This window comes from Symphalangus syndactylus, chromosome 21, assembly GCF_028878055.3.
Source record: "Symphalangus syndactylus isolate Jambi chromosome 21, NHGRI_mSymSyn1-v2.1_pri, whole genome shotgun sequence".
Taxonomy (NCBI): Eukaryota; Metazoa; Chordata; class Mammalia; order Primates; family Hylobatidae; genus Symphalangus; species Symphalangus syndactylus.
The window spans coordinates 48734842-48755129 of NC_072443.2; the positions used below are offsets into that span (position 1 = coordinate 48734842).

The 20288-nt window shown below is 43.7% G+C and overlaps 1 protein-coding gene across 1 annotated transcript in view; it reads right to left on the reverse strand.

The window, feature by feature from the left end:
• Positions 1 to 977: 977 nt before the first annotated feature.
• MUC13 (mucin 13, cell surface associated) overlaps positions 978 to 20288 on the reverse strand; it is a 29710-nt gene continuing 10399 nt past the window's right edge. Inside the window, exons 3-12 of the mRNA XM_055259518.2 lie at positions 19479 to 19601; positions 18014 to 18120; positions 16047 to 16102; positions 12148 to 12311; positions 9060 to 9179; positions 8609 to 8738; positions 7610 to 7647; positions 5921 to 6005; positions 3671 to 3872; positions 978 to 2244 (exon numbers count right to left, since the gene is read on the reverse strand). Of these exons, the coding sequence (XP_055115493.1) occupies positions 3671 to 3872; positions 5921 to 6005; positions 7610 to 7647; positions 8609 to 8738; positions 9060 to 9179; positions 12148 to 12311; positions 16047 to 16102; positions 18014 to 18120; positions 19479 to 19601 (1025 nt within the window). The 3' untranslated portion in view covers positions 978 to 2244. The remainder of the gene's footprint in view (positions 2245 to 3670; positions 3873 to 5920; positions 6006 to 7609; positions 7648 to 8608; positions 8739 to 9059; positions 9180 to 12147; positions 12312 to 16046; positions 16103 to 18013; positions 18121 to 19478; positions 19602 to 20288) is intronic.

Genomic DNA, 20288 nt, shown 5'->3' on the forward strand with positions numbered 1-20288 from the left:
TTATGGCTAATGTCTTTAGTGTGGGCATTAATAGCTCATAAGAGTATGTTTCTTGTATGTGATCCACCATTTAGCCATGAGAATACAAGAATAAACATAAGTGGTATCAGTGAGGATTTTTTGACTGCAAATAACAGGAAAAAACTTTTCAAACTGGCCTTGTAGCAGAGGCAATTCCAGAGGCTTCAGGTATGGTTTGATCAACATGCCAGGTCCATTTCTCTCTGGTTCTCTCAGCTCTTCTCCTCTGTGTGTGTCAGCTTTGTCCCCAGCAAAACAGAAGCAGTTCAAGACCTCACACCCTCAAGCCCTTTCCAGAAGAAGAAAGTTTCTCTTTCTCCAAACTTCCTACCAAAGTTTAGGCTTTATTCTAATTGTATCCACTTATGCCACATGTTCATTTTTAGGACAATTATTGTGGCAAGGAGGCATGGGATTTCACTGATTGGCTTGAGCCAACCAGGGCCAACCTCTGTAGCTGGGAACAGGATCAGCCCCACCCAAAATGCTCGTCATCATGGGGTAGGAGTGGGATGTGCATGAAGGAAGCAAATGTCTACTATGCGGTAGAACGTTATCTTGGGTAATCCAATAACCCCTAATAAGAACTGCAGATATCAATCACTCCCATTTACCATGTGTCACGTTTGCTATTTAAAATGAGACTAACTGCTCTGTGCATCATCAAAACCCCCAAACTCAGCTTGGGCAACATAGTGAGACCCTGTCTCTACCAAAAAAAAAAAAAAAAAAAAATTAGCTGGGCATGATAGCACACTCCTGTAGCCCCACCTACTCAGGAGGCTGATATGGGAGGATTGTTTGAACCCAGGAGTTTGAGGCTACAGTGAGCCATGTTCACACTACTGCACTCCAGCCTGGGTGACAGAGTGAGACCGTGTCTCAAAAAAAAAAAAAAGAAAAAGAAAAAGAAAAAAAAAAAAAAAAAGCCCCAGACACAAGAAAGGACACCATCTAACAAAGGCACTTTATTGTATTACCATTCACAATTAACAGTCAAGAACAAATAATAATAACAAATAAAATAACTTTAAAGAGGACAAGGCATTAGAAATAAAAAACATTTGTAAAAGCTTGTGCTGGATGTGGTTGCCCCCATTTGTGTGTGTGGTTGTGTGTTGGTGGCCACAGCTGAGCCTCTGTCACCAGGGAAGGCTGAGGCCCCAGTGGCACACCTCAGGAGCCTACACCCCGAGGCTGGACAGCTGGACTCCTGAGCACAAGCTCCCTCTCGCACCCTTCGCTGGACCGCATGTTTCCAATTTCAAACTGACCTAAGGCTCTTACTCCTGGGTTTTTTGTTTTTAAACCTTCTCCCAGCCAGTCTTCGGGAGGGCATGATTAGAGAAGTGCTCCTTTGCTGATGGAGGAGGGGACCTAAGGAAGAAGGTGGATCCCAGGTGCCTCCTCTCTAATTGAACCTCCCTGCCCAGTTTCCTTTGCCTCTCTTCCTTCTACCCAGTCATGTTTTTTACTCTCTGCCCCTTCTGCCTCGTAGCATTTCAAAAACTGTAGAGTGCACCCCATAGTGGACATTTTTAGTCCAGGCCTTCTAATTAGCATCAAAAATTTCCTGGATTCCCAGGCACGCCTCCTGAAAAAGCTGAGAGGTATGTCTCTTTCCAGTCTTCTTGGGTGAGGCTAGGTTGCAAGCTCTGGGCTGTTCAAAGGTTGCCAGAATCCCTCCATTGGAGGGATAGAAGCAGTATCCCTATTCTGACTTGTCAGAGAGTGAGCTTGTGACCCTTGAAAGATGGCGGGTATCTCTTCTCATCCCCTCGGACCTCCACAGTTGATGCGTATGTCTCCCAGGGGAATTAGGTCACTTAGCTCAAGAGCAATGTTTGCCCAGGAGCAAGCAATGCTGGGGAGCTTTCCTCTAGATTGGAAATGATTCTTGTTGCCCTACCAGGAAAAAAATTAAAAAAACAACCCTAACCATTGTCTCAGTACTTTGTACTGATTGAAGAAAACCACCTCTCTGATAAGCGCTAATAGCATCTACTACATTTAATGTCATAGACTCTTATTTAGCAAGCGAGCTGGATTCATTGCAAACATTCACAACTTCCATTCAGAGAGGCTGGCAGATGTCAGATGGAAGAAAAACCCCGGAGGCCAGATCTTTACTGGTGCTCCCTTCTCCATCAGTCTTTCTAAACGCTCTAAATAATAGCTTGTACATTGGTTGGGGCCCATGGTGGGTTCCACATTCTTATGATTCTAGACAGAAACAGAGAGGGAGAGATAATACTCTTAGAAAATACTCCAACAGAAACATATGCGATTATTTAGATCTGTAAATTATTAACATTACTTTCATTAACATTATTTGTCTTCTTCAGCTTTATCCCATATTCTCCCTATCATTTCTCTCACGTCTCTTCCATTCTCCATCTCTTCCCCAGCTCCCTTTCTCCTCTTCCTTTACCATCTTCCTTCTTTCCATCTCAGTCTCCTGTCACTCTTCTTCCAAAAGTCTCGTACAGGCTTCCTCCTTTCAACATTTCATTCAATCACGCTAAGCAGTGCCAGCTATGATTATCCAATACAAACCCAGTGGGTACAAGCTATTGTCCTTGAAAGTTCTCCCTAGAGAAATAAAGTATCGCCAGCCTAAGTAGCCTTATCTCCTTTTTTAAAAAGCTATCTTTTATTATTATTATTTTTTGTAAAGATGGGGGTCTCATTATTTGCCCAGGCTGGTCTCGAACTCTTGGGCTCAAGCAATTCTCCTGCTTCAGACTCCCAAAGTGCTAGGAGTATGGGATGAGCCAACAAGCTAAGCTCCATTTTATCTCTTTAGAAGTGGACTGATGCCCAGTTCAGTGGCTCATGCCTGTAATCCCAGCACTTTGGGAGGACGAGGCGGGAGGATCACTTGAGCTTAGGAATTTGAGACCAACCTCTACAAAAAATACCAAAGTTAGCCAGGCATAGCAGCATGTGCCTGTAGTCCCAGCTACTTGGGAGGCTGAGGTAGGAGGATCACTTAAGCCCAGGAGGTTGAGGCTGCAGTGAGCCAAGATCGTACCACTGGACTCAAGTCTGGGTGACAGAGTGAGACCCTGTCTCAAAACAACAACAACAACAACAACAACAACAACAACAAATAGAACTAAAAAAAAATGTATATATATATATATATATATATATATAGAGAGAGAGAGAGAGAGAGAGAGAGAGAGAGAGTTGCCTTGAGATCAAGTGGCAGGGAAAGAAAGCATTGCCTTTACACAGCCTGGTGAAAAGGATCCCACAGAACTATGTTTACATCCAATGTCCTTCCCTGGTCCTGGCTGAGGACCTAGGTCTTTAAACAGCCTGAGAAGTGTCATCATAATCTCTGGAGTCGTATTCATGGAAGTTGGTAATCTAAAGGGACCTTAGGGGTATCTAAATTAAGCTGCCCTTTTTACAGATGAGAAAATCAAAGGCCAGGGAAATTAAGTGATGTGTCTGAAGTCACATAGATGCTCAGAGTTACAACAGCACGGAACTTCCTTTTTGATCTCTCTCTCTCTTTCAATTAAGAAAAAGAAAAAGAAAGCCTGCAGGGCAGCCGAGGATTGAAGATTCAGCAACCAGGTCTCTGCTCTGCCCTAGTGCATTCACTCCCAAAAGCAGGAGAAAAAGCCCATTGACTCACCTAATAGTCAGGGCGGGGCATGTTGCTCTGGCTTGCATAGGGATTTTGCATCTGGCTGTCTCTGGAGGCCGCTATCCTGACCTTAGGAAAGATGCTCCCTTCTGCTCCAAGATTGGTGAAGCCTGTCGGCTGCAGTTTTAGATTTTGAAAGTCTTCGTCAATCAAGTTCTCTTCTTCAATATCCTTCTTTTTGTTATTTGATCTGTAATCAGTAAGAGGAATTAGGATTTGACAATGGCAGAAAGTTTCTTGAAGTAAATGTTAATGTTCTTTTTAAAAATATTTTTAAATTCTGAAATAATTTCACATTTATTTGTAAGTTACAAAATTCATATATTACAGTGTTCTCACACACTAATCACCCAGATTCCCCAATTATTAACATTTCTGAACCAATTAAGAATAAGTTGCATAACCAAAGAACACTAACAACAGTTTTTTTTATGAAAGAATAAGTTGCAGACTTGATGCCCCACTAATAATGAAATAAAACACTTCATTATTTTATTCAGTGTAGGTTCCCTAAGTTTAAGGTCATGAGCTCTGTGTAGCTACAAAACCTGGACTTCAATGCTGATCCAACATAACCATCTAATTCCACTGGCCTCATTCATATTTTGCTCATAATATTAGAAAATAATTTGAGATACAGCATTTCATTCAAGCAAAGTCAACATCTAAGAATGGTGGGTAAAATGAGTAAAAGTCTCAAGTTCAAAGACTTGAAAGGAGGCCAGCCTCGGTGGCTCACCTCTGTAATCCCAGCACTTTGGGAGGCCGTGGTGGGCAGATCACTTGAGGCCAGGAGTTCGAGACCAGCCTGGCTAACATGGCGAAACCTCGTCTCCATTAAAAATACAAAAATTAACCAGGCACAGTGGCACGTGCCTCTAGTCCCAACTACTCGGGAGGCCGAGGTGGAAGAATCGCTTGAACCTGGGAGGTGGAGGCTGCAGTGGGCCAAGATCATGCCACTGCACTCCAGCCTGGGTGACAGACCAAGACTCTGTCTCAAAAAAGAAAAAAAAAAAAAAAGAACAAAATATTTTAGGAAACTAAAATCTGTTTATCCTCTCACGTTATAGTGGAAAACTACCTATTTTGCCAAAATATAAGATATGAACTAAATGTTAGAAAACAGTAGCTTTAAAAAATCAAAGTGGATCCCCACTTGGCACATTTAGAATGGGAAAGAGATCACAGCATTTGCCTCCCTATTAATGGGGGGACCTTTAGTCTATCTAAATATTTGTTGAATGAATGAACTCTACTGCCCCTTCCTTAAGAGAAGAGACCTTAAGGCACCAAGCTGAGAAATAGCCATGCAGAGATAACACGTGTGTGTGTGTGTGTGTGTGTGTGTGTGTGTGTGTGTGACAGGGTCTTGCTCTGTCACCCAGGCTGGAGTGCAGTGGGGCAATCTTGGCTCACCGCAACCTCTGCCTCCCAGTTCAAGGGATTCTCCTGCCTCAGCCTCCTGAGTAGCAGGATTACAGGGGTGCCACCACCATGCCTGGCTAATGAGATAACCTTTCTGAAAGAAAGTTAAAAAAAAAAACAAAAAAAACCAGGGGGTTTAGTTGAGGTTGATTTTAGACCATTTGTAGCAGAGTCCTGGACAGGGAAGTGACCCAATGAAAATTGTATTTGACAACTTCAGTGGAGTTAAATACTATTACATTAACAAAGAATTTTTAGTGACATAAGGAAATGGTTGCTATGTCATCTTATGGTGTTAAACCAAAAAAAAACCTCAATCCAAAATTTTAAAAACACAAAAGATACAAAATTATGTATATTATTTTAAAAGATATAAATAAATCTGGAAGGTTATATCTCAAAACGTTAGTTGCCTCAGCATGGTGGGTTTTGTGAGTGATTTTTAAATTCCACCCCTTTACCCACTTCTCTATTTTCTTCTGTGATCATGCTATTGCTTATATAAGAAGAAAATTAAGGTAAGGAAAAAAAGTCAGTGGTATTAGAAAGGCCTCTCCTTATCTCCCTTCTCTTGCCCAGGAAAGGATGAGTATGTTTGGAAACTAGAGAGTGTCATGCTGGTGGTGCTGTGCCGCAGGAAAAGGCCACTTCTGGCAGGTGTGGTGGCTCATGCCTGTAATCCCAGCACTTTGGGAGGCAGAGGTGGGAGGATGGCTTGAGTCCAGGAGTTCGAGACCAACATTGGCAACATAGTGAGACCCCCATCTCTCTATAAAAAAAAAATTTAAAAAGGACACTTTCATCCCATACCTTGCTGTGACGATCAATGCAATTATCATGCTGAGAATGACAATGCCAGCGATGGTGCCCACAATAGTGAGGATCAGCTGAAATTCTGAAAGGGAGAAAAAAATAAGAACAGTTTCCAACAAGCTGGCCCCCAACTGTCTACTGCACAGGTTCGTGTATTCCCAGGGACTCCTAGCTGTGAAGACGATCAGGTTCTGGTCTCCAACCCTCCAGGCCAGATTGGGTAGTTGGCCTATTTCCTTTAGCATTCCCTCCTCATACTTCCTAAACTGTGTCTTCAGGACTCAATTGGAAAGGGCAGCCTTGCCAGACAAAAGACTGTAAATACAAAGGATGGTGGCAGGGTCTTCCTGGACTTTGTGGGGAGTGGAGTATCAACTGAGGGCCACACCTCCCTCCTTACCTCTGCTGCCTTTGCCTGCCCTCCATACCTCACCTTACTGATAAGCTGAGGAAACTAGGTTGGAGTTAAATGTCACTGCAAGAGGAGCCAGCTAATGGCTCGATAATAACATCAATGAGGGAAGAGTCTAGACGTTCATTATCACCCATTCTCCTCTCCTAACTCTGCCCTGGTTGGCACTATTGACACTTCACTGCGGCTATGAGACACAATGTAACAGACACACCAGATTGCAAACACTTCCTGTGAAAAAAATGTGAGATAATTGGTTTATCTTTTTTTATTGATTCCATGTTGAAATGATATTTTGGATATATGCGTTAAATAAAATATGTTCTTAAAATCAACCTCATCTGTTTCTTTTTACTTCTAACAATTTACTTGAAATTTCTAAAATTTCAAATGAAATGTGTAGCTCACATGATATTTCTGTTGCACAGCACTGCTCTAGGCCTCTTTGTCTCTTTCTGCTATGTGGCTTCCACAAATGCCACCTTTAATGTGGATTCATGGGGCCATAGACTAGCAAATTTGGGAAAGACCTCAAAGTTTGTCTGGTCCGAACTTCTCATTTTATAGGTGTGGAAATTGAAAGCCCTGAAGAAAGACTTAGCAAATTATTCCTTGCGATAAAATACAGTAGAAATGGAGAATGTCATTCATCACTATCTTCATGGCTGGCGGGAAGGCTGACAGTAATATTTCCTTCATCTTGGAAGACTGATCTTTAGTTCGTTATGTAAATTTTAGAATATAAAATAGTGAAAATTTAAAGTTAGTATTGTCTTAATCTGGTGGGGGTGGGGCATGGGAGGGTACAGAATTTGAATTTGCAGCAAAATATCCCAAACCAGTAAATAGCTCTGAGACAAAAGGATTTGAGTATTTAAATGTCTGGTTTCTAGGTCTGCTCTTCTACAACCACCAGAATTTTTGGAATATACTGGTCTTTTATCTCTAGTAGCAGCAGATAATGCATATGTTAGCTAACATAGGAAATCAATATAATGCTAAGACACCCTTCTCTGGTCTCAAGCAAGTCCAGAGGTGCCAGCCCACTCCTGGTGCTGAGTTCTGTTATTTTCTATGGCAGAGGGGCTGCTGTTCATAACCTAAGGGTGGGCATGGCATGGCAGGACCCAGAAGGCAAACTGGAGGCAGATGGTCTCTCTCTTTATGAAAGAGGACAGAGACGTTGAAGGACTGGGCAGGATGTTGAATGGGGTCACTACTGATTTCTCAGATGTTTAATAACTTGTTTATAATAGCAAGGCTTTCATACTCACTGTCCTTACAGTCGAGTCCGCTGTAGCCAAATGCACACCTGAAATACAGTGAGCGATAGGAAACAGTGTTAAAGAGCCCCTGTGGGGAGCATGTCAGAGTTCCCACCCCAATCTCCACCTCTTCCTTTCCATCTTCCTTTTATTCTGTCATCCCTTGCTTTTTTCCTCTTTCTTTTGCCTTCCTTACACTCTCATTCTTCCAGGAGACCACCTTCCATGGGGTTCTGCAAGGGTGAGGGGGGTATGCAATCCCATGCAGGCTCATTTGCTACTGACTGAACACTCCACCCTCCAGGCTTCAGGAAGATTCTGCAGTTCAGGCAAAGCTGAACCCAAGAGGTATGGAGGGTAGTGGGATCCTCTCAGGCTGTGACGCCACATGGCTCTGCCACTTATTTGCTGCCCTGTGAGCTGGAGGATGTTATTTACATTCAGTTTCAGTTTCCTCACCTGAAAATGGGAAATTAAGACATTCCTGATGGTGTTGCTGTGCGATAGGTATTACCTAGTGTGTTTCCTGGAGCATAGAGAATGCTCAAAAACTATTGATGATGCTGGGTGCGGTGGCTCACGCCTGTAATCCCAGCACTTTGGGAGGCTGAAGCAGGTGGATCACGAGGTCAGGAGTTCAAGACCAGCCTGGCCAAGATGGTGAAACCCTGTCTCCACTAAAAATACAAAAATTAGCTGGACACGGTGTCAGGCACCTGTAATCCCAGCTACTCGGGAGGCTGAGGCAGGAGAATCGCTTGAACCTGGGGGGTGGAGGTTGCAGTGAGCCGAGATTGCACCATTGCACTGTAGCCTGGGGGACAGAGTAAGACTCTATCTCAAAAAAAAAAAAACTATTAACGATGACGATGATGAAGATGCTCTGTCTCTACCAACTTATGCGAGCTTACCAACTTCCTGACTCAACACCTATATACGTGTTGTAAGGTCTCTCTTCTTTGTCTAGCTCCAGCTGTGGCAAGACAAAAACAAAGTGATTTTTCTTACTTTTGGCAGTTCTGATTAGCATCTTCCTCATAGCCCGGCATACATGCACACTCAGGGGCCCCACCGTTCTTCTTTATTAAGCATTGCTTGTGCTCTGCGTTGCAGGCCTCAGGACACTTGAGACTGGAAGCTTCAAAACAGAATAATTTCTGGGTAATTTTCAGAAACAATCTCTTTAACCCCAAAGTCACATGTGACAACATGACAGTGTTTCTCACATTGCTTTTTCTAGGTAAAATGAGATGCTTATTGACTCCACACATGATGTGCCCCCTGTGAAGCTAGATATGGGCTAGCAAAGGTCTCAGCCATGGTCCATATGTCTAAAGTCAGAAGTCACATCACTCGGACTCTGAAATGCACGTGGAAACTTAAGCAGTGAATTTTGTATGTTGCAAAAGAAGAGAAAGTGATGTTGTGAAGAACATTTAGAAGCAGGTGAAATACTTACCAACGCAGAAAGGGCTCTGTGGGCTAGGCCTTTGCAGGTCAGATTTGCAATAGCATGCTAAACCATCGAGGCAGCCATCCACAGTCTGATTACAGCCATAATAATCACACCGAGAGATCGCTGAGAAGCACAAATAATTTAAAAATATATTCAGCATGACAATATGGATAAGGTAATTTGTGAAAATTACCCCACCCCATTGCTGTTATACTTTGCCTTTTAATAAGTTTTGGGGCCAGGTGCAGTGGCTCACAACTGTAATCCTAGCACTTTAGAAGACCAAGGCAGGAGTATCGTTTGAGTCTAGGAGTTTAAGACCAGCCTGGGCAACACAGTGAAAAAAATTAAAAGTTAGCAAGCTCCTGTAGTCCCAGCTACTCAGGAGGCTGGAGTGGGAGGATCACTTGAGCCCAGAAGTTCAAGGTTACAGTGAGCCATGATCATGCCACTGCACTCCAACTTGAGCGAGAGTGAGACCTTGTCTCAAAATATAAATAAAAATAAATAAAGAAATAAAAATGGGTTGGAAGGCATTAGGGTTAAAAGATGAGTCTGGGCTGTGCGTGGTGGCTCATGTCTGTAATCTCAGCACTTTGGGAGGCCGAGGCTGGTGGATCATGAGGTCAGGAGTTTGAGACCAGCCTGACCAACATGGTGAAACCCCGTCTCTGCCAAAAATACAAAAATTAGCTGGGTGTAGTGGCATGTGCCTGTAATCCCAGCTACTCAGGAGGCCGAGGCAGGATAATTGCTTGAACCTAGGAGGCAGAGGTTGCAGTGAACTGAGATCGTGCCATTGCACTCCAGCTTTGGGTGACAGAGCAAGACTCCGTCTTGGGAAGAAAAAAAAAAAAAAAAGATGAGTCTGAGAATGGATTGGGGGAGAGAATAGGAGTAGGTAGAGTCATATGGCTCCTCTCTACTAAACATCCCAAACTGTAATTGAGCCTCCTTCATCACCTGCCACATGAAAATGCCTCTGATTAAAAGCCTAGAGCAAGAGATTCTACAATTTTGGGCAAAGAAAACAAATTATCTTTGCCACTTAAGCCAGAGAACAGGAAAAAGTGTTTTCTGGCCAGGTATGGTGGCTCACACCTGTAATCCCAGCACCTTGGGAGGCCAAGGCGGGCAGATCACCTGAGGTCAGGAGTTTGAGACCAGCCCGGCCAAAATGGTGAAAACTGTCTCTACTGAAAATACAAAAATTAGCCAGGCGTGGTGGCACACGCCTATAATCCCAGCTACTCAAGAGGCTGAGGCAGGAGAATCGCTTGAACCCGGGAGTTGGAGGTTGTGGTGAGCCAATAACATCCCACTGCACTCCAGCCTGGGCAACAGTGTGAGACCCTGTCAAACAAATGAACAAAAAAGCAAACATTTAAGAGATGAAAAAAGGAGTCTTAGAAGGAGCAAAAAGAAGGATGAGGGAGGCACGAAGGCGATTAGGAGAATGGTGGATGCAGGCCCAGGAAGAAGGGAACATCTAGAAGGGAAGGATACTAGTGTCAAATGCTATAGAAAAGTCAAATAAGCTGCGGCTCAACAGAGGATTCTGGATTTGGCAACCAGGACTGAGAACCAGCTGCAAACACCTCTTCCCAGGACTGGCCCCAAAGGGTCACCTCTAGGGTGAGGAACTTCTGATGACTGTTGTGGTGGGTTGACTGCAGTCATGACATCAATTTACTCACACCTTTCTGTACCCCTTTGGCAGGGCCCTTTCACACTGTGCTTGGTCATGTGAATTGCTTTAGCCAACTGGACAGTTGTAACTGTGATGTGAGCAGAGACTTGAGAAATATTTGTGCATTGAATCTTACCCTCTTGCTGCTCTTGAAATCCTTTGGATGGGTCTGCTGAGGATAAGAGACCATGTGGAGCAGAGACAAACCATTTAGCTGACCCAGCAGCTAATGGCAGATGCTTAAGTGAGCCCAGCAGAGATCAATTAAGCCTGGCCCAGATCAGCACACTATCCACTTGAGCCCAATCCAAATTCAGACCCATAGAATTCTAGGGTTGCAATAAATAAATGGTGGTTGTTTTTGGCCACTACCATTGTAACACAGCAAACGCAAATTGCTACAGCTACATGGTGGGTTCGTGTGTCAGTCTAAAGGGGAAAATAGTACAGGTAATGCTTGGTCTTGCTCTATTGCTCAGGCTGGAGTGTGGTGTCGTGCTCTCAGCTCACTGCAGCCTCAACCTCCTGGGCTTATGCAATCCTCCCACCTCAGCCTCCCAAGTAGCTGAGACCACAGACCTACACCACCACACCTGGCTAATTTTTTGTAGAGATGGAATTTTGCCATGTTGCCCAGGCTGGTCTCAAACTCCTGGGCTCAAGGAATCCGCCTGTCTCGGCCTTCCAAAGTGTTGGGATTACAGGCGTGAGCCACCACACCCAGCCATAGGTAAAATTTCCTGTAATAATTTGGAAAGCTTTAACTCGATATAAAGCCTTGTTGTTTTTCCTTTCTCTTTTTTTTTTTTTTTTTTTTTTTTTTTTTTTTTTTTTTTGAGACGGAGTCTCGCTCTGTCGCCCAGGCTGGAGTGCAGTGGCGCAATCTCGGCTCACTGCAAACTCCGCCTCCCGGGTTCACGCCATTCTCCTGCCTCAGCCTCTCCGAGTAGCTGGGACTACAGGCGCCCGCCACCACGCCCGGCTAATTTTTTTTTTTTTTTTTTGTATTTTTAGTAGAGATGGGGTTTCACCGTGGTCTCGATCTCCTGACCTCGTGATCCGCCCGCCTCGGCCTCCCAAAGTGCTGGGATTACAAGCGTGAGCCACCGCACCCAGCCTGTTTCTCCTTTTTCTTTCCCTGCCCAGCAGTGGTTTGTCTGGTCATTTATACCTTCCTAGAGAGGAACACACTGGTCAGTTTGATGACTTGGGAGATGGTTGGAAAGAAGCAGACGGCAAGCAAACAAGAAAAGGGAAGAAGAATTGGTTAAAAAGAAATTTAGAGACAGTTGTCAGTTCAGTGACACAGTTCTTGTCTCCTTTTCACATATAATGAAAAGGTTTACAAAAAAGGTAGGTAGGTCTTCAGGTAAACTTTGAATAAAATTATACAATACTTACGATCATAGTTTAGAATGTTGCTTGAGTTATTTCCAGTTGCTTTACTAATTTTAGTAGCCACAGTACTCTCATTGTCACTTGTGGTTTCTGTCAAAATTGTTACTATTGTTACATTAACAACCTTGTCATCAGCACGCATTTCAGATCTTGGTGACCGAGGTGTGCTAAAAATGAGATGAATCTGTCACTTAATGAATTGAACTGAAGAATCAACAAATAAGTCTTCTAATCTCCCAGACTCCTGAATCTCCCGGCCCTAGTCCTGACCCGCTGTCCTGTCCCTACGACTGGGACCCACACATGGAGGCCGGCGGCTGCAAAAAGATGGCAATGTACAGGCTTGGAGGTCTCTATTTGATGTGTATTCAGTGGAAACCTATGGTGAAAACAATGTTCTGTTGGAGAAAACTTAGGAAAATTGTGGATAATCATTTTTGGAAAAATTGTGAATCATCATTTTAAGGATCTAGGAGCCTAGAGCTAACCAGAATTAGAACAAGTAACACCTGAAATGGGAAATTGTCACTTTCTGTAGGACAGCAAGAGTAGGTCTCGCTGAGCTGTTAAATCTCAGACTGGTTCTTTGAGAGAGACAGAGGGGCGCGTGTCCCTCCCTCTGCATGGAGAAAGCAGTAACCAGCCACAGAGAGCCTGGATCACTCCCAGAAAGGACCAGGAAGTCAGCAGGCAGTTTCAAAGTGGGAACATGATTGGGCCTGGACACACATGACCCAGAGGAGAACTGAAACAAAGAGGGCCAGGGCTGCGGGAAACATGAGCAAATCCTACCAGCAATATCAAGTTCCTGCCATGAGCAAGACATTGTCACTGTCTCTCTCTCTAATCAGCACTGCAGTTTGGAGCCCTAAGCACAGCTGTGCCAAGTTTAATTATTTTATTCTCCAAAATGAATCAAGTGATACAATCACTGAGACAGGGGGAAAAGGACTTTTAAAAACGTATTCACTATTTGATTTGTCACTCTGTGCTTTTAAGCCTCAGGATATATTTTTGTTGTCTAAATGTTTTTTTCTATACTCCTTTTTGACTTTTTTTTTTCTTTGAGACAGGGTCTTGCTCTGTCACCAGGCTGGAGTGTGGTAGTGAGATCACGTCTTACTGCAGCCTTGACCTCCTGGGCTCAGCTTATCCTGCCGCCTCAGTCTCCCAAGCAGCTGGGACCACAGGCACACGCCACCATGCCCAGCTAAAATTTCATTTTGACTTTCGAATAAATGCAGAAGGCTGAAAATATAGCCAACCTATTTAGGCAATGTTTGCAGCCACCTTGAGTCCTCAGAACAATCAAGAAAAATCCAAAACATGAACCAAATTCCATTTTTAGGCACAATCATCTCAAAAGGGAGTCCAAAAAATGAAATGGGCTTCAGCATTGTAATTTAATATTTTCTACGATAATTCATTCATAATGGGATTTGGTGGGGGGCGTGCAGGGAGTGGCAGTGGAATGTAATAGGGCAGTGAGAAAGGTGTACCTGATAAAAATTATTCTATATTGGTTAAAATATATGGCATAGCTTTGCACTGGGGCTAGGAAAGCAAATGCCACCCATAATTTATTCATTAAAAGAACCTGCTGGTTTATACTCTAATTCAGGAGAGTCAAGACCTTACACCTGTGAAACGGTTAAAGGGAATACTGGAGCCACTGCACACCTGAGTATAAATGACGAGGGCACTAGGCTTGGAGTTAAGACAGGAGGTCCAGACCCTTGTGGCCCAAGACCAGTCAGCTTCTCCAGGCCTGAGTTTCTTCCTCTGTCCAAAGAGAGGTTTTAAAGAGAGAAATTCTGAGGATCCTTCCAATTCCAACATTTCTATAGTAGGAAAGAGCTTGGGGAGTCAGAGGGGAGAGACAATTTTGGGCTGAAAGAGCTTGGGGAGTCAGAGTGGAGAGACAATTTTGGGCTGGAACCTAAGAAATGCCTTTCTAGGTGAGCCCCAGGTGCATTTGCCCTGCAATGGCCCCCGAGGTGGGGGAAGTAGTTCCCTCCATGCCTCTGAGCTCACAGGTGAAGGTTTGCCTCCAAACACGCTTGGCTCCCTTTTAGTAACTCCTTAAGAATCAAAGGAGTGCCACAGTTTTGGGGATCCCCCAAATGATCTTGTGGGACCAGCTCTCCATGACACTGCAGGGTCCCATATTCTAGAAAGGAAACAGATGATGTTGAAATCAACTACGTGCCAGGCACTGCATACAGGGAATCTTCCAAATGTTATCTCAGTTACTCCTCACAAGGCTCCAGGGAAGTTGATCAGATTATCCCAATTATACAGATGCAGTGACAAAGGTTCCGAGAGGTTAGAACACCTGCCTGGTCACTCAGGTACGAAGTGCCAAGGCCAGGATTCAAGTACAGGCTTAGCTAACTCCATTCCAATTTCACCGTTCCTGTTTGTATCCAGTCATCTGCTACACATGAACTGGCTATTGTCCACTAAACCAAACCTAATTCCCAGAAACAATTCACAGCCCTCCAGCAGCTGTCCGCTGCACACCTCCAGCTTCAGAGCCACTGCGTTTGGGCCCAGCCTGTCTGCTTGCTGCCAGCTTCCCACCATGCAAACTGTGCCTCTTCACTGCCAACCAGACTTGCCCCTCAATCAAGACCAAGCTAGAAATCCATCACTTTTAAAATACCTCTCTGAAATTCTATACACATACTCTCTCTCTCTCTCATCCACAAAAGATTTTTAAAAGTTTTTTTTAGGCTGGGAGTGGTGGCTCACGCCTGTAATCCCAGCACTTTGGGAGGCCAAGGAGGGTGGCTCACGAGGTCAGGAGTTTGAGACCAGCCTGGCCAACATGGTGAAACCCCATCTCTACTAAAAATACAAAAATTAGGCTGGGCGTGGTGGCGTACACCTGTAATCCCAGCTACTTGGGAGGTGAGGAAAGAGAATCCCTTGAACCTGGGAGGTGGAGGTTGCAGTGAGCTGAGACCACACCAATGCACTCCAGCCTGCATGATGGGAGTGAGATTCCATCTCAAAAAAAAAAAAAAAAGTTTTTTTTTTTTGGTAGAGATATAGTGTCATTATGTTGTTCAGGCTGCTCTTGAACTCCTGGCCTCAAGTGATCCTCCCATTTCAGTCTCCCAAAGTGCTAGGATTACAGATGTGAGCCACCATGCCTGGCCTCCACAAAGGATTTGATATGCTTACAAGGATGAATACAATAGTAAGACTTAAGATGTAAATAGTGCATTGCTACATGAGGGCTGCTTTTCCTACCTAACTTCATCCGTCTTAGAGCATTCTTTCCTCAGCCTAAGTACGTGTGTATTAATGTGCTCCAGAGGAGGCTGGGATGCAATTGCTAATTTCTTGAGAATCTTCTGCCTCTTTGTTTCCCTAAATAGCACCCAGCACTTGCCATTACATATTGAAGTGCTCAGTAAGTGCTTGTTCTCACTGCAGAAAGCTCACCACTGACCCTTCTGTAGCCAGGTGTGTGATTTGGGTGTTCTTGTCCTCCTCACTCTTGCCATATGAGGGAAGAGATGATCACGGGCCATTCGGTCTCCCCCTGGCCCGCTGGAATGCACATTCCAGAGATTGACTAGCTATGGTTTGCAGCCATGGGATCAACACAAACAAAGAGATCCAGATGATGTCCTGGACCATGTGCACAAGTTGTTGCATAGCCAATCACAGGCAGAATCTTGCCTTCCCCAGGCCATGCCCTGCCCAGAGTTGGGGTGACATCAGAGGCAGGGCCAAGGCACACAGTCCCCTTTGCTGTGCTCAGACTGAGACTGACCCTCTCCTCTTGTGACTTGCCACAGAGGGCCTTAATGTTACATGCAGACCTCAAGACAAGCTTGGAAGTTAGACAGACACACATCTGCCTCCAAAGTAGTCCATAACAAACTTACCTTACAGTAAGAATTACAGTCTGTCCATAAACAGATGTGCCAAATACATCTTTAAACTGTGGAGGAGAACAGATTTAATAACAAGTAAAAAACAATTTTTTTCCACATTTTCTACAAATCAAATGGGGCAGAAAAAAATAATGCTCTATCTAGCCTTTAACAGGATCTAACTGGGTAGAAAATGGACCCTGGGAGACTTCTTAGGGCCTGAGCTGGGACTGCCCCCACAAAGGCTGCTAAGAGGACCTTGAAGAAAGTCAGTTGTCTCTATTTTCCTAACTCTACTCTAATGGTTGCAAGGGAGTTCTGGTGCATCCCTTCTGGATTACAAATCTCCCAGAAACTATAAGAATGCTTCATCCCCTCACTGGTTCCCCCAGGAACATCAAACCCTGACTGAGATCAAGTCTCTAATCTGATTTCTGAAGACTGGGGCATAAGGCCTGTAACTGGAGGGGGCTTTTGTGACACTCACACTCAAAGTCAAGTTTGGGGAAAGTAGTGCTAAGTGACCATTGCTCAGTAAAGCCACATGAAGTTCTTCAGGGGTTCCCTGGAAGTAGGACGACATTGATGTTGCTATCTTCAATGTACTGAAAACATCCATGCTGGCACATTTGAAAGCAGATCCGAGATGAGAGGGCAAGTCACTGCCAGCTGGCCCACAGGGCAGAGGTGACATGGCAAAGGGGCAGAGCAAACTCTGTGACACAGCAGCCATAGATTCTATCCTAGCATTGTCATGTACTGGCTGGCTGTGCAGTCAGAAGCATCAGCTCTCTTTGCACCATCTGTAAAATCATTTCCATGATATATTTTTTACATGTTACCAGTTCTAATAGTGATACAATTTCAAATTGAGAGACATTGTCATGGAATAAAACTTCAGCTTTAAAAAAAATGTCTCTCCATCTCTACTTTTTATTTTTTTTTTCTCCAGGCAGAGTCTCACTCTGTTGCCCGGGCTGGAGTGCAGTGGCATGATCTTGGGTCACTGCAATCTCCACCTCCTGGGTTCAAGCGATTCTCCTGCCTCAGCCTCCTGAGTAGCTGGGATTACAGGCACGTGCCACCACGCCTGGCTAAATTTTTGTATTTTTAGTAGAGATGGGGTGTCACCATGTTGGCTAGGCTGGTTTCAAACTCCTGATCTCAAGTAATCCGCCCGCCTCATCCTCCCAAAGTGCTAGGATTACGGACATGAGCCACCATGCCCAGCCTCCACCTCGACTTCTAAGACATATTTAAGGCTAATATTTTTTCCTTTAAAACTGAACTTTGAGCTATATTGGCTGGACACGCTCTGAGAGTCCTTCCAGGGCTAACATCTGTGGCTGCAGAATGGAAAGACCCTTTCCTTTCATGCTTGCTCACATGTGTGCACTCGCTCACAATAATCTAAACGATGAGAAACTATTGTTCATGCCAACATTTTTGAAAATGGGAAAAAATAAGTAGCAGATATTCAGATGTAATTCTTCTTCTAGACATTTTTTTAAAAGCCAGACTAGTATGAAAATTTATGCAAATTTGAATATAAAAAAGAAAAACAACATCTTTAAATTTTTTCTCTTTCATTCTGTGGAAATAATTTATTTTAAAACTTCGTGATATTTATCTGTCCATTTAAAACTGTTTTAATAGCTCATAAAACAATGGGTATGGTATGGCTGGAGCCAGCTTGTGCATGTCCTCTGCCATGCCAAGCCAGGTGCCACGCCTCCAGGTGCAAGACCATGGGGTGGTCCAAGGGCCCCAGGGGAGAGGCCTGGGCAATGAAGAAGTGGTGGCACTGGTGGAGGCGCTCAGGACAGCTTCCATTTACCGACCAGTAAATGTACATTTCACTGTTTGAACAACTGGTACAATGGTACCAGCGTGAACCACCTGAAGACCAGCTCTACACTCTGCAACTCAGTGTTAGAACAAAGAATGCTTTACAGAAAGGAAAGCTGGAAAATACTTACGAAGCTAGTAATTTCTCTATGCAAGTCTTGATAGGCCACGGAATGTTTCTCTTCTGGGTCAAATGTTTCTGATACTTGCACTAAAATCGTCCCAGGGAATACCTTTCCTGAAAGTTAAGCAGAATCTTTCTGTACTACTTAATGAAAAGAGGGTCATTTCCATTTTGTTTTAAAACATAGATTATTTTTTAGAATTCCCAACATTGTATAATGACACAACAGGAAATCTGGAAATATTTTAAAAGTTACCCATAATCCCACCCAACCTAGCACAACCATTTTCATTTTGGTATATTTCTTTCCATTTACAGTTTACATTGTTGTAATTCCAAGTTCATGCCATATTTCTTTTTTTCTTATTATATAATAGGTATTTTCCAAATCATTGCCTAGTCTTTTTTTTTTTTTTTTTTTTTTTTTTTGAGAGAGAGAGACAGACAGGGTCTTGCTCTATCACCCAGGCTGGAGTGCAGTGGCACAACTGGCTCACTGCAGGCTTGAACTCCTGGGTTCAAGGGATCCTCCTGCCTCAGCCTCCTGACTAGCTGAGACTACAGGTATATGCCACCACAGCCAGGCAATTTTTTAACTTTTGTAGAAATGGGGGTCTCAGTATGTTGGCTAGGCTAGTCTCAAATTCCTGGCCTCAAGTGATCCTCCTGCCTTGGCCTCCCAAAGTGCTGGGATTACAAGTGTGAGCTCCTATGCCTGGTCTCATAACCATCATTTTTAAAGGTTGCATAATATTCTGTGACGTACATGTCCCCTTCCTTGATGTAATCATTTTTTGTTATTGGACTTAGTGCTTTTAATTATTTAAAAGGAAAAGAAAATGTTGCAATGAACATCTTCACACACAAACTGTTCTTCTGTATTTGGGGTCACTTACTTACAGTAAATCCCCAGGAGTGAGATTATTAGTGCTAAAAATATGAGCATTTGGGGGGCTTTTGGTATATGCCTAACCCCAGTGGGCAATGCAATGCATTCATTTCTTATAGAATTGGCTGCTCTGGAAAATGAAGATATTTCTCATTCATAAAACAGAAAAAAAAATAGAACTCAGACAGTCAGCCCTCAGACCTTCATTGCACCCTGGTGATCTAATCAAAACATCATTATGCCACAGGTGTATAAATGTACTCCTGAAATCCATTTTAAGAGCTGAAGGGCTCTTACGTCTCTAAGAGGGGATCTGATGTTATGGAGCAAACAAATCTTGTGACACAGAACTGAAGATCAGGCTCCCAGGGTTGCTGGACTGTGTGGTCTTTTATAGATCACCCTGTTCTGCCTCAGTGTCCCAAGGTAACAGCACTTTTCTCTATTTTGCTGGCATTTGTTGCCTCCGCATTTTCTTTATCTCTCATATTTTGGAATCTCCTTTTGCCATCATTTTGCGTTTTCGATTCTACTTTTGGTGTGACATACAGAGTTCAGCCATGGCTCATCCCTTGTAACTCACCTTTCTTACATGTAGAAGAGTTGTAGTAATACCCTTCCAAACACAGGCAAAAATGTGTATTATGCAGCTCAACACATAACGAATTATCTGCACAGGGATCATCTTGGCAAGGACTGCTGGGAACTTAGATGGAGTAGAAAGAGATTAGAAATCCAGAGAAATGACAATAAATAACAACTGGAAACGTATTTTTCCATCTTCATGCCTCCCTCCTGGGCTCTTTCCATTCCTTGGTTGTGTTACTCCACAGCACACTTTTGGAAGAGTTAAAAACAAATATTTGCTTGCTTAGGTCTCTAGACAGTTTGTTTCTGAAATTCTAGAGCCAAGTATAATACTTGTCAATAGTAAAGATCGGAGATTAGTGGACAAGTGCTTGCCCAGAGAAAGAGAGATTGCAGCCTTCTGACTCCAAGGAGTCAGGAATCTTCAGATCTCAAAGTCCCTCCAGGATCTTGAAGCACAGTCCTCTAACACTAGGTGGGACTCCCCAAAACATTCTAGATAAAACGTCTTATTTTTAGAAAGGTATGAATAATTGTCGTATAGGAAGGAACAGCCAAGAAGCTCCAAAAAGAAACTAGATGTCATATTCTGGTAGGCATACCTAGGAGACATATCCATAAAAACAGGAATGGGATAGTAAAGGAGAGAATGTGGATTAACTCAGTGAAAATTCTAAGAGGCCATGAGAAGACACTCTAGCCTCTGGCTTTCTAAGTGGATCACTTGAATAAATGGTGAAAATAACACTGCAATGGGTTCTACACTGTGGGCCAAGACTCCTAGGCCAGGCAGGGTGCAGCATCT